The sequence below is a fragment of the Eumetopias jubatus genome, unplaced genomic scaffold (genome assembly GCF_037043125.1).
Source record: "Eumetopias jubatus isolate StellerSeaLion01/CBP00866 unplaced genomic scaffold, mEumJub1_p1.0 scaffold_5, whole genome shotgun sequence".
Lineage (NCBI taxonomy): Eukaryota > Metazoa > Chordata > Mammalia > Carnivora > Otariidae > Eumetopias > Eumetopias jubatus.
Genome location: NW_028274811.1, coordinates 119,841,744 through 119,855,937, shown reverse-complemented (window position 1 = coordinate 119,855,937; position 14,194 = coordinate 119,841,744). Strand labels below are relative to the sequence as shown.

At 37.3% G+C, this 14,194-nt stretch overlaps 1 protein-coding gene across 5 annotated transcripts in view; it reads left to right on the top strand.

Moving 5' to 3' along the window:
- Nucleotides 1–14,194, top strand: part of NNT (nicotinamide nucleotide transhydrogenase) — a 91,205-nt gene that overhangs the window by 51,302 nt on the left and 25,709 nt on the right. For all 5 annotated transcript variants that reach the window (XR_003608237.2, XR_003608238.2, XM_028097952.2 and 2 more), the window contains exons 13-17: nucleotides 463–608; nucleotides 1,838–2,033; nucleotides 4,555–4,788; nucleotides 5,921–6,081; nucleotides 8,437–8,616. Coding sequence is in view for 3 of the 5 variants with exons in the window: in XM_028097952.2 (XP_027953753.1) it covers nucleotides 463–608; nucleotides 1,838–2,033; nucleotides 4,555–4,788; nucleotides 5,921–6,081; nucleotides 8,437–8,616 (917 nt within the window). In the remaining 2 variants the exon portion in view is untranslated. The remainder of the gene's footprint in view (nucleotides 1–462; nucleotides 609–1,837; nucleotides 2,034–4,554; nucleotides 4,789–5,920; nucleotides 6,082–8,436; nucleotides 8,617–14,194) is intronic.

Below are 14,194 nucleotides of genomic sequence, written 5' to 3'. Positions count from 1 at the left end.
CTGAAAACGGAAAGCCTAGCACATCACTTGTGTAGCTCATTTGATGCTATTTTGTAGCTAAAAATTAGTTAATATGTCCAAGAAATCCGGTGCCTGTTGATGTGGCATTTTTTTCTTTTATCAGTTATTATAGGTTTAACAAACAGAGTAACCTATTTGAAAAAAACACTAGCCTTTGATCTTTTGCATTCCCAAGCTGTTTGAATGCCTATTTACTTGTAGTCAGGCAGAAATAGTTGGTTCTGTACTCTGATTGCAAGTCTTCTTCCTGAATATAGGGTTCCCCACCTTCAATGAAACTGGCTTGAGTGATAGAATAAGTTTTAATTTTGAGGTTCTAAAATGTTACTTAATATATTTATCCCTAGGAGATAAAGATGTGCTTAAAATAGAAAAATTGTACCAGTTTAAAAATCATGTTGCTCAAAATACCTCTTTCTGTTTCATATTTACTTTGGTCAGGCGGCTTTCTGGTGACCCAGAGAATGCTGGACATGTTCAAGCGTCCCACAGATCCCCCAGAATACAATTATGTGTATCTGCTCCCTGCTGGAACCTTCGTTGGAGGATATTTAGCTGCCCTCTACAGTGGTTATAACATTGAACAAGTAAGAGACTATTTGGAGAATTTTTATTTTTGCCACCGTGTTTTCTTTCCAACTAGATTTAACATTATCATTACCACAATTCAGGCTCTACCAAGCAAATACAATAATAACTCTAGAAACATCTTGGTCAAATAGAGCATTCCTATCCCCTAAGGTTCACGACCCTGGATTCTAGAAACAGATTTGCCTGCTACCTGAATGTGCTAACATGGGTTTACCTGTTTGTCCCTCAGGTTTTCTACTTGTAAAAAGTGTCAAAAGGTTGTTTTATACTTGGATGGATTGTTGTAGGAATACAGTGAAATAATCAGTAACAGAATCTGAAATTTTTCTGTTAAATACTATTAGTTCTTTTCCTATTTACTTTCTTCCACAGATTCAGTGCATCATCTCTTGTAACCAGGAGATGTTATCTCAATTCATCTAAAAAAGACAGTGTAAAAATGAATGGTTATAAAAAAACAGAAATAATCAAGTTGAACTTCGAAAGTTCCATCTCTCAATATGATTATAATAGAGACTTAACTTTGTTCTGAACTCAGTATTTTTTATCACTTTTCGATGCCTACCACAAGATTGCACCTGACAACAGAAAAATCATGTGTCCCTTGGTTTCTGCTGTTTACAACATTTCTTACTTGTTGAGTGAACAAAATCTTTTTTGAGAGGAGTTGGAGTGGTATGTCAGAGAAACCCATGTCTGAATCCCAGATTTGCTATTTTCTGATCATGTGACCTTGGAAGAATTATGTAAACTTTTCAAGCTTTGGTTTTCTCTTTTTGCAAAATGAGGATGATGATTCCTTCAACTTCTGTGAATCTCATGGGGCTGACTTGAGTAAAATGTATGTATGGTCCCTGGCATTTACAGCATCAGGGGTTGGCTCCTTTATAGTGTTTGGTCAGGTCCCATCATAACTCTGTTTAAATTTAGGTACTTTTATATGCATTTGTGCATGCTATCAAATCCAAAAAGAAACCAATTTACATAAATGGTATAATTGCAAGTACAATCTAAGGTATTTAATTTATTAATATGCCTGATGGATAGGAAAATATATTGAAATATTCAAAGAAGAAGTCCGACTGGTCCCTCTATTGTCTGAATTTAAAATTGTTCTTAGGAAATCATGTTTCCTCAAGAGAAGTCCTCCCTATGCTAATAGACTGGAAGTTTTGATAGTCTCTCTCTCTCTCTCTCTCTCTTCTCTTCCCTTTCGTTTAAAAAGATCATGTATCTGGGCTCAGGTCTGTGCTGTGTTGGTGCCCTGGCCGGCCTTTCCACCCAGGGAACAGCTCGTCTTGGCAATGCATTGGGCATGATTGGGGTGGCTGGAGGCCTGGCAGCCACCCTCGGAGGCCTAAAACCATCCCCAGAATTGTTAGCTCAGATGTCTGGAGCAATGGCTTTGGGCGGTACCATTGGTAAGCACTTGGTGGAAATCTGCCTTTATGGGAACACATACCCATTTTTTTAGCGCACTCTTTGGACATAGTTGACCTACTTACTCAATGTTAAATGTTTTAAAATGTTTGTATTTTAATGAGAATTATACCAACTATGATTCTTCACCAAAATAAATATATTAGACACAAAGTTAATTACATTATTCATAACTTTCTAATTAATTTGTTAGATTTTATTTTCTATGCTCCTGAGATTACCCATATTATATCTGGTTTTAGAAATACTGTGTAAAGGTAGGCTTTTGTCCATCTCTTCCCAACTCCATCTTTAATGACATGCATTGGTAGCTTGAAATTGACCATGGTGGTTGCATTTACACCATGGAAATCAACAAATGCTACAAATCTGGATTTCATTTATTATTTCGTTGATTGTCCAGACCTAAGAAAGTGATGGAGAAAATATTAATAATCCAGCTTAAACTTAAAAGTGTGCTGTTTCTGTAGCCATTACATTGTGAATATCACAAAAATTGAGCAAATATTCTTCCAGTATTTGAAAACTATTATCAGAGTCAAGCTGTTGCTCACATTGTTGACAATGAGTGAGGTTCTCACATATACCTCGTTTCACTTTTGTCAGTGCAAACAAAAATGTCAGCCAACATTCCCGTGGGAACTACACTCATTTCATCAGTTGCAAACACTAGGTTGGTGACAGATACAAGAGTTTGGCAAAAGTCAACAAGTACATTCTGTGAAAGTCAATTGGCAATATGGGGTTTACAATAAAGAGTACCATATATTTTATTATTTGAAAATTATGTGCTACCTTATATCATTAAAAATTCTTGGACATATTTATATATGCACATGTTTTTATCCTGAGGAGCTGGTGGTTATATATTTACTGGTATAACAATAGCTTTAGGACTCCTTTTATACTTCCCCAGGAAAGTTTTGTGTCCTTTCTTGATAGTCCCTGGAAAGGAACGAAGGAAAATGTGCTGTAGGTTCATGGCAGGAAAACCTCTAGACAAGATCTTAGCAAATGTTCTGAGGTGCACCCCTTCTCTATCACCTACCTAGAGCCATACATACAATGTCCAAATAAGAGTCTCCTTATTTGGACATTGACTACCCAGGTATTTGCATTTCTTTACCTTTGGACACGGCTCCCACTCACCCACCTGAAAACATAGGCCTTCATATTTCAGCTGTTTTCTCCCGTGCTCAGGAGCAAGTTTTGGCTTGTGGAGAAGAGAGCTTGGGTTATTCATGCAGTGGGGAGAATTTAAGGGTTTGGTTGGAGCCTCAAGTAATCTGAAGAAGTGTTAGGGGAGTGTTTGCAGGTTGTGATGGAAGAGGCATGTGTTAGTGTTGTGTGTTTGGGTTTTTGGAGCTGGATCTTCATTAGGTGTGTTGAGAAAACCTGCTATTTTGAAAGGGTATACATAGCCAGTGTCCTTACCTTCTGTATAGTCCTTGTAAGAGAATATTTAGCCCATATTAGGAAGCAGATAAATACTTATTAGGGATAAAGGATGGAAATCCTTAAATGTGGTCTTTTTTTAAAAAATTGAAGTATAGTTGGGGCGCCTGGGTGGCTCAGTCAGTTAAGCGTCTGACTGTTGATTTCAGCTTAGGTCATGATCTCAGGGTGGTGAGATCGAGTCCTGTGTCAGGCTCCACGCTCAGCACGGAGCCTGCTTGGGATTCTCTCTCTCCGTCTGCCCCTTCCTGTATGCATGTGTTCTTTCTAAAAATAAATAAAATTGAGGTATAATTGACATAATATATTAGTTTCAGATGTGTAAAATAATGATTCTGTATCTGTATTTATAGCAAAATGATCACAATAAGTCTAGTAAACATCTGTCACCATACATAGTTGCAGAATTTTCTTTCTTGTGATGAGAACTTTTAAGATCTACTCTCTTAGCAGCTTTCAAATATGTGATACAGATTTATTAATTATAGTCAGCATGCTGTACATTATATCCCTATGACTTCTTTTATAACTGGAAGCTTCACCTATTTTGCCCACCTCCCATCCCGTTTCTCTAGCAACCACCAATCTGTTCACAGTATCTATGAACTTTTTTTTTTTTTAAGATTTTATTTATTTATATGAGAGAAAGTGAGAGAGAGCAAGTGAGCAGAGGGAGAGGGACAAGCAGACTCCCCGCTGAGTGCAGAGCCTGATGCAGGGCTCAATCCCATGACCCTGAGATCATGACCTGAGCTGAAACCAAGAGTTGGACGCCTAACTGACTGAGTCACCCAGGTGCCCCGGTTTTTTTGTTGTCGTTTTTTTTTTTTCAGATTTCATATATAAGTGAGATCATATGGTATTTGTCTTTCTCTGACTGACTTATTTCCCCTAGCATAATACCCTCAAGGTTCATCAATATTTTCACAAATGGCAAGATTTCCATCTTTTTTATGGCTGAATAATACTCAGGTGTTGGCTTTATTGTAGTTGCCTCTCAAAGGTCTATTGAGTTTTAATTTCTCTTTGACTTTCGTTTCCCAACAGGATTGACAATTGCCAAACGCATCCAGATTTCTGATTTACCTCAATTAGTTGCTGCATTCCACAGCTTAGTGGGCTTGGCAGCTGTGCTTACTTGCATAGCTGAGTACATTGTAGAATATCCACATTTTGCCATGGATGCAGCTGCAAATCTCACCAAGATCGTGGCCTACCTCGGTACTTACATCGGTGGTGTCACGTTTAGTGGCTCTCTTGTTGCCTACGGAAAGCTGCAGGGTAAGTGATGCCACATCACAGAGGGGTCAATAGCTACTGTTTACGGGGCTTGAGGGTCTGTGTCAGTTTCAGAAAATGGCTTCATGGTAGAACCTGTTAGGTGAAGAATTTATATAGCGCTGAGAGATATCTAAAAGACCCTTCCTCCACATCGAGATTGCTTCCCTTCATTGATTACAGAGCTCACAAAGCTTTGAAGCGATTTCTTCTGCAGACGGCTAGTGCACAGAAATTGGGGTAGCAGGACTAGTTGACAATTGATAATACATGTGAACAAAACTACATCTTCCTAATCCTTAGTTAGGGATGCCTGTTCACAGAAATGAACTTTATACATTTTCCAGAATAGAGAGAAGCTTGTTGAATAAGTTTGTGTGATCACCATACATACTTATTTTGAACACATACACATTTTTCGGCTCTGGCTTACCATCTTTTGCTACTTCTTATGGCTGAGACTGGAAGTGGGAGAAAGAACCCCCAAACCTCACAGAGTTTGTTTTCAGTGTTTTCATGAATAAGTGAGTCTGTAGAGAAACTAGCTTGTGATATAAAAATCTGGTCTTTTCCTCTGAGTAATCAAGCCATAAAATTAAATAGAGAACTTCCATGAAACTTAAAAATCACAAAAGAACTTCAAGCCTCCAATGCTCTTGTCTCATGCTTTGTTTCAAAAACAACTAGCAAACTGGGGCTCTGCTCCCTTGGGCTCAGTTGATAGAATCAGAAATGCTAATGTGCTAGGACTCTGTTTTGAAGTTTTAAATAAATGAAACCACACTTAACAACTTCTGTGTTGGTCATACGGGAAAAATGTAACTTTTTAAGATGCTAGGACAAAGAGTAAAGAAATTGTTGTGTGATCAAAGTAAAGAACAGTTAAGTTGAGCCATACTTTTCCTACTTCTGTTAACATTTGTTACGTGTAAGAGCCCTAATTTGCTTTTATGTTTCAGGACCATTTTTTAGAATTCTGATATTTAATTTTGGTAGTTTAGGATTAAATGACATGCACTTAAGAGTGTGTGTGTGTGTGTGTGTGTGTGTGTGTGTGTGTGTGAGAGAGAGAGAGTGTGTGAGGGGGTTTTTCATGACATGTACTAGCTTCTGACTGACTTGCACTTGGTCCTAGGTATCTTGAAATCTGCCCCTCTCCTGCTTCCTGGGAGGCACTTACTTAATGCAGGCCTGCTGGCTGCTAGTGTGGGTGGAATAATCCCATTCATGATGGACCCTAGCTTTACCATGGGCATTACCTGTCTGGGCTCTGTGTCGGCTCTCTCTGCTGTCATGGTAAGAAGTTGGGGTGGAAAGCATGTCCTCAATGAGGAACTGGCATATTTTATTAGATTGCAGTCTAACCTATTTCTAGCTCTTCAAGACCCTTGATGGAATAAACACGTTTTAGAATGATGTTACATGTTCTTCTTTTTAGAATCTGGAAAATACAAAAAAGTGTAAGAAGAAAACCACTCTTTCTCTCCACTGAATGGTTCCTTTCAAAGTTGTCGGGTGACATCTTTATTGCTCTGGGGTCTTTTCCCTGGATCAATGTGTTGGTGAATGGGAATTTTAAAAAGCCAAGTGTTTCAGTTCTGTTCATTAGGTGCCTACTTATTGTGACAAGGCCCACAAAATGGTGCTTTGGGTTTTATGCAATAAGGGTCAGATACTCCCTGCCCATTAGTTGCGCTCTCATTTAATGGAAGTTATGATACCAAATTAAAGAATTATATAAAATGAGATGCAGTTAATAAACCCTGTGTGTTCAGTGGGGGAGTTCAGGGAAGTCTTTCATGATAGGTATGGTCCTCTTCTCCCTCTCTGATTTTTGCATTTATTATATTGATACATACAGTATTATCTGGGTGTCTATATGCTACAATATAGCATTTTATTATATCAGTGTAGGATGCTTTTGCAAAACAGCTATTATTCACCAGTTCCTTCATGTTTGTCTAGTCTGGAGTCTACATTGTAGACATTGGTTTGTTTTAGGTTTTTAAAATAATTTGTAGTGCTTAGCACAAAATTAGACATACAGTAATTGCTTATCAAATACATACTGGCTGCTTGATTGAAGATTTACAGTGTTAAAAATGATACTTATTTTTTTATTTTTATTTTATTTATTTGACAGAGAGAGACAGCGAGAGAGGGAACACAAGCAGGGGGAGTAGGAGAGGGAGAAGCAGGCTTCCCGCTGAGCAGGGAGCCTGATGCGGGGCTCGATCCCAGGACCCTGGGACCATGACCTGAGCCGAAATCAGACGCTTAACGACTGAGCCAACCAGGGGCCCTAAAATGATACTTATTTTTATGTAATCCTAAGAGGACTGATTTTGCCAGAGAAACTGTAGAAGTCTGAAAAGTAGGGGCTCCTGGGTGGCTCAGACAGTTAAGTGTCTGACTCTTGATCTCAGGTCAGGTCTTGATCTCAGGGTTGTGAGTTCAAGCCCAGTGTTAGGCTCCACACTGGGCATGGAGGCTGCTTAAAAAAAGAAAAGAAAAGAAAAGTCTGAAAATTAACTTAAAATTCTTTTTATAACTACTGACAGTCCATTTTTTTTCTGGCTTATATATATAGCACTGGCTTTTGTTTTATTTTAAAGAAAAGAAAAACGGTTTTGATATTTTTTTTTATCCAGTAAAGCTGAATGTCTCAAAATAAAACCAACAGCACAGAAATGCAAAACTTTAAGAATTACTATTTTTGAGAAGAGGTGAATTTGATATTTAAGAGGTACTTTATGCTTATATGAGAATGACTAAAATAAAATATTTTGTGGACTATTTTAATTGCTTTTGACTTCATTAGGTAGTACATGAATACATTCACATCTTAAACTCAAAATACATAGGTGTTTGTGGAATAAAAAGCAAAAATCTTTCTCCCCATCGTTCTTTTCCCTTTCCTGTGTTTAGTGATTTGGGGTTGCACTAGAGAGACTTTGGATTCTGTTGTATTCCTCCAAGGAGTATTGATCATTATTTTTTATTTATTTTTGTAGGCAGCTAACTTGGCTGCATCAGATTTCAAATCTGGCTCCCTTATGGTGGGAGCAGCTGAAATCTGTTATTATTTTATCCTTAATAGGTTTGCTTGGAGTCTGCCCACATGCATAAAGAGCCAGAGTTTTGGGCAGAGTTCATACATAGAATTTGGGGCTCCCTCTCTTTAGCCTGCTCCTCTGTAGTTTCCCTTCTCACTTTGCAGCTGCTGTAGTCACCCTAAATCCTATCCTAGGACCTTGAAACTAGCAAGACTATGGGCTTATATTTCAGATTTAGCTGTTTCTCTTGGCACTACCAGGGGCCTACCCTTACATTAACGCCATAAAAACTGGGAAATTCACTCAGTGCTGTTACTTTTTTTCAAGTGCAGACCCCTCTCTAGTTTCTGCCTGCTTTTCATCACTGCCTGTGAGGGATTTAGGGATATTTCGGGGAAGGGGGTGGTTCAGTGTTTAAACGTGTTATATCTGTGGGAGAATTGATCAGATGGGAGGCACTTGGTCATTACCCCGTGGAACTTCAAGATAAATATATTAATTGGAAAACCAGAATGATTAAGAACCAAGATGTCCAGTGTCAGAGGTTTTATTTTTATTTTATTAATTTTGATTTCCATGTTGGATTTCATCCTAGGGTGTGACTTTGACAGCTGCTATCGGGGGTGCGGACATGCCCGTCGTCATCACTGTGCTGAACAGCTACTCAGGCTGGGCCCTGTGTGCGGAGGGCTTCCTGCTGAACAACAACCTGCTGACCATTGTGGGGGCACTCATAGGCTCCTCTGGCGCTATCTTGTCCTACATCATGTGTGTGGTAAGAAACAGGTGTTTGAACAAAAAGGAAATGGTGTTCTGAAAATAAGGATATGTTTGTTACTTTATTTGCAGTAAAAAACAACTATGTCAGTTCTTATTTTTCTTCAGTAGAAATATCAGAGTGTTTCATTCTAATCTCCAAGACTGCTTTTAAAGTCCCCAAGTGTTGATAATTAGGAAAATTAAATATCAAGATTAAAAAAATCTGACTCCCTCCATCTGGAGATAAGCACTTAAGATTTTGGTTTATTTCTTTCTATTCTGTTTCTTTCTTTACTGCATATCTGTGTATTTACGTATCATACTGTATGCTATTTTACATTTTATTCTTTTTTTCTTTCTTTTTTTATTATGTTCAATTAGCCAGCGTATTAAACATCATTAGTTTTTGATGCAGTGTTCAACAATTCATTGGTTGCATATAACACCCAGAGCTCATCACAACACCTGCCCTCCTTAATGCCCATCACCTGGTTACCCCATCCCCCCACCCACCGCCCTTCCATTTTATTCTTTTCATCTTACTATATTCTTACTATATTCTAAGTAATTTTCTTGTTTAAGCTGCTTTTTAGGGGCACCTGGGTGGCTCAGTTGTTAAGCGTCTGCCTTCGGCTCAGGTCATGATCTCAGGGTCCTGGGATCGAGCCCCACATCAGGCTCCCTGCTCAGCAGGAAGCCTGCTTCTCCCTCTCCCACTCCCCCTGCTTGTGTTCCCTCTCTCTCGCTGTGTCTCCCTCTGTCAAATAAATAAATAAAATCTTTTAAAAAAATAAAAAAGAAAAGAAAAAAATCAAGAAAACAAATACTTCCTAGCTTCCTTTTTGTTTCTACAAGAAGGCAAGAAGGTATACTGCAAATAATTAAAGGTTTGACTAGGAAACTTTTCCAAATGATAGATACTGTTTTCTCAGTGGTAGTTCTGAATGGCTGTGGAAGGGCGAGTGTGCAGTGGAGTGACCTCAGAACATGACTCTACGGTGATTAATCCTTCAGGCAGAGAAAGGGTACTTCTGCCACCTCCGTTCTTTTATTACAGTATTTAAAAAGCCCCTTATTTTATAACTCAGAATTCCTCATGTTTTAATTGAAAATCTCTTTGTAAATTGAGTGCTGAAGTTATCTTTTTATAATAAGAAATCAGTTTTCTTTGGCCCTGAGGAAGAGGTTTTAAAATTAAATCTCCCAAGTCGTTCAGGGAATTTGGAAAGGAGGTGGTTTGGGTCTCCTATTTGAAAAGTTTCAGGCTGTGGGGTTCTAAAAAACAAATGTTTATAAAGAAGGAAAAATTTATTCAGTTGTATTAGAAATAGTTTTCTCTAAAAATGAACTTTTAAAAAAAGTTTTTTGTTTTAATTCCAGTGTAGTTAACATATAGTGTTATATTAGATTTGGGTGTATAATATAGCGATCCAACGATTCTATACATTACTCAGTGCTCATCATGGTAAGTCATGATAAGTGCACTCTTAATCCCCCTCACCTATTTCACCCATCCCCCACCCGCCTCCCCTCTGGTAACCATCAGTTTGTTCTCTATAGTCTGTTTCTTGGTTTGTGTCTCTTTTTTCCTCTGTTCATTTGTTTTGTTACTTAAATTCCACATATGAATGGAATTGTATGGTATTTGTCTTTTTTCTGACTGACTTATTTCACTTAGTGTCTAAAAATGAACTTTTAACTCTTAGTTTGACTTTGCTTCATTTGGTGAATTTGAATGATCAGCAGGGGGCAGCAGATTTTCATTATTATTTAAACTTGTGGTTGGTCAAAATTCTGATTTTAAAATTAAATGGGAGGATTTGAATTTTCACAAAGCCAGTGGCCTATTGATATGGGGAGAGGTGTGGACCTGTGTCTAGTTCTTGGAGTGTCATTACAGGTGCCTTTTTGCCTTTACTGTTTTTTTTCTTAAATGGTTTTACTTAGGTTCTTAAATGTATCAGTAGTATATCCCAAATTTGTCTGTGTCTTTTTTATTTCCTCCCCCTTCCTCTTCATCTAGTTTCTTTTATTATTATTGGTTCTAGTAACTACAGACACTTACAGTAGCAGTTCTATGACACTAACTAGAATAAGGTAGTAAGAGGCACTTGTTGAAAATACTTTTTTCTGTGTGTACTTCTGTACCTATATCATCTTTCTCTTATTCTTTCCTTTCATATTTTGTGATCTGCTTTCTATATTTCTTTTTTTTTTTCTTCTATTTCCACCGCCTCAGGCATGTCATTTATTGGCAACATAGCATAGCTATTTTTTATTCCTGCGCTCTATAATAACGTGTTCTTGTAGCTGTCCATGACCATACGTGTCACACTGGATCAGATGGATGCTCTGTTTAAAATAGCAACTTGTAGTAATTTGGATTCAAACACAGTTGAAGCTTTAATTTTTAAAAAAATACTATGCAATTACAAAAATAAAAGATGTTTAATGTGGGAAATTTGGAAGAAAGTAGAAGATATATCATTTATAATGCCAATACCACTTAACTCTTAAAATTTAATATTCTAATTCCAGTCTTTTTTCATAAGCATATGTTCGAATATATTCTGAATTGTTTAATTATCTCACTAATAGTTTTTTTTTCCTTCAGTGTACCTCCTTGCGCATTTTGATTATTTCCTTGGGAATGGAGTAAGGGCTTTGTGTTGGCTGTCGATATCGATGAATTGATTTCCACAAAGGACTCTCCAGGCTGAGCTCTCACCAGCGATGTGTGGGGCACTTGTTTTCCTGCACGCTCTCCCTCCCTTCATCTTATTACAAAACAAACAAGGCAACAGCAAAAACCAGCCTGCTGTATTTTTCAATTTTGAAGATAGAAATTTTCTTTCCTTCTAAATTGCCCTGATTTTGACTTTTCCCATTAATCTTCACTGATTCTTGGCTTGTGCTTCTTTATTATAAGAAATTGTTTCTTCATGGCTGGTGTTTTAGCAGCTCAGAGTGGTTCATGTTAATAATAAAAATGAAATAGCCGCGTGTAATTGGGCGTAGTAGTAGGCATTAACATACTGTAGGCATTAACACTGGGTGCTTTACAAATATTAGCTCATTTAATCTCCATGCTAATTCTGGAGGTAGGAAATATTTTACAAGGAAGGTATTTGAAGACGCCATTGGTTATTTGCCTTTGTGTTTATGGAGGCTAACCGAGCACCTGGCACACTCATATGAGTATAATAATTATTAAATGAACATTAAATGAATATTTGCTCATTTCATATTTTGGAATCTTCTCTGGATAGGTTATGGTAACAGATGTACTGCCATATATCAGTATCTGTTAATAATACTAGTATGTTTAGCTTCAATATTTTATTATTTATTGAAGAAACATTTCAAGTCCAAACCGGAACAGAGTGGTTTTATTATGTGAGAGGGAATGGAATGCTCCCCGAGTGGCTAATCAATAATCCCTAAAATTGCACTTTTGTTCTGACAAAGAATTCTTTTGGGTGTCTTCTGAGCTGCATGCTGTGGTTATACAGTATCCAATATTAAACTGAAAAATGTCGATAGTGTCCAGACAGCCCTCTCAAATGAATAATTTGCTTTATGTCAGGTGTCATATAGACATTAACCTCTTCATGATTTTATAGTCCATTTACTTGAGATAGTGTCCAAATTGCCTGGGAAATAGAGGGCTTGCAAAAATGGGACAGCATTTTCAAACTGAATTTTCTGATTTTTGCACTTCGTTACTTGTTTCCAAATGAAAATAGAACAGAATGAAGTGGATCAAAGCCAAACCAAAAATAATTTTTTTTTTTTTTTTGCTTTGCAGTCAGTTACTCAGCACCCACAAAGCATCGAAATGAGAGATGATAGTAAATGGAGTATATGTTATTATTGCTTTGGTTTTGTCTATTTTATGGCCTTTCCTTTGTTTTCAGATTTTTTTCTTAGAGTTTGCTTGGAATTATGTGAATTAAGGGTCCCTTTAATGTAGCATGCAATTTTCATTATAGGGCTTAATAACTTAAAAGGAACAGTCTTGGACAGTGTTGCGAATACTTTGTCTTGGAAGCTGGGAACTCCTCAATCTGTGGATCAGTGGTCACAGGATAGTCTCATTAATCACTTAAACAAGCAAAAAAAAAAAAAAAAGGAACAGAACAAAGTCCTAAACCCTAAACATTTGTTGAAAATATGATGTTGCAATGGTAAATTCAGAGATGAAAAATAATTTAGTTTTTAAGAGACCACATGGAATCAGCTTAATGGTGATATAATTGTGGCTATGTGTTCAACAAGTTGACTTTGATTGTTAAACTACTGTGTGGTTCCCTTTTTTCCTCCTGAAGATGCCATTAGAATAGTGGGTAAACATTAATTAAATGTCCTCAGAAATTCTTTTCTTCTCCTCCATTCAGTTTTATAGGGAGAGAACGGTTCCTTATTTATTTATTTATTTAAAAGCTTTTACTTAAATCCTAGTTAACATACAGTGCAATATTGGTTTCAGGAGTAGAATTCAGTGAGTCATCACTTAAATATAACACCCAGTGCTCATCACAAGTGCCCTCTTTAATACCCATCACCCACCTAGCCCATCCCCTGCCCACCTCCCTCCATCAACCCTCAATTTGTCTCTGTTTTTAAGAGTCTTTTATGGCTTGTTTCCCTCTCTCCTTTTTTTCTTTTCCTCCTCCTTCTATGTTCATCTGTTTGTTAAATTCCACATATGAGTGAAATCATATGGTATTTGTCTTTCTCTGATTTATTTTACTTAGCATTATGCCCTCTAGATGGCATGTTGTTGCAAACAGCAAGATTTCATTCTTTTTGATGGCTGAGTAATATTCCATTGTATACACATACCACATCTTCTTTATCCATTCATCAGTCGATGGACATTTGAGCTCTCTCCATAGTTTGGCTATTGTGGACATTGTTGCTATAGACACCGGAGGTGGTATGTGTCCCTTCGAATCTGTATTTTTTGTATAGAATGGTTCCTTTTAAGCCAAGTTAGAATAAAGTGGTCATATTTTTGTATATCTGTCCCTCTATATCATGTCCCTCTGTCATCTGTCCCTCTGCAGGACTGTGTGATGCAGGTGATGGAGCCGCTTTGTGGGTTTGACTTTTTTAAAAGAAGTTATCTATGACAGAAATATGTCAATGTCTGAAATAGTCCTTTGAGCCAGTTTTTAAGGCAAACATTTGATAGAATATATTTCTGGTAATTTAATTTCAGAATCTTCTAATTCAGAACTAGAAAGGATTTGTCAAAATCCACAAATATTGAATGTTTGGAAGTCTCAGGTATGGCTGTTTGGATTTTCAGTAGAACTTGGATTTAAGTATAGGAGGTTGGGTTAAGAATATAAATCCTCGTGTCAGATTGGGACTATACACCCTAATTAAAAGCATTATTGATTTTTCTGACCCTCTTATCTCTTCATAAATATGTAAAGGTATTCTGAGGGTATTTATTTTGTATGTAATAATCTTAGACTAGTTTCCTGGGGTGTGGGCTCTGTAAAATGTGAATGCTGTGTCTGAGAAATGAGCTTCGGTCAAAAGGGCAACTTAAAAAATTCTGACAACATTTTGATTCATCATGT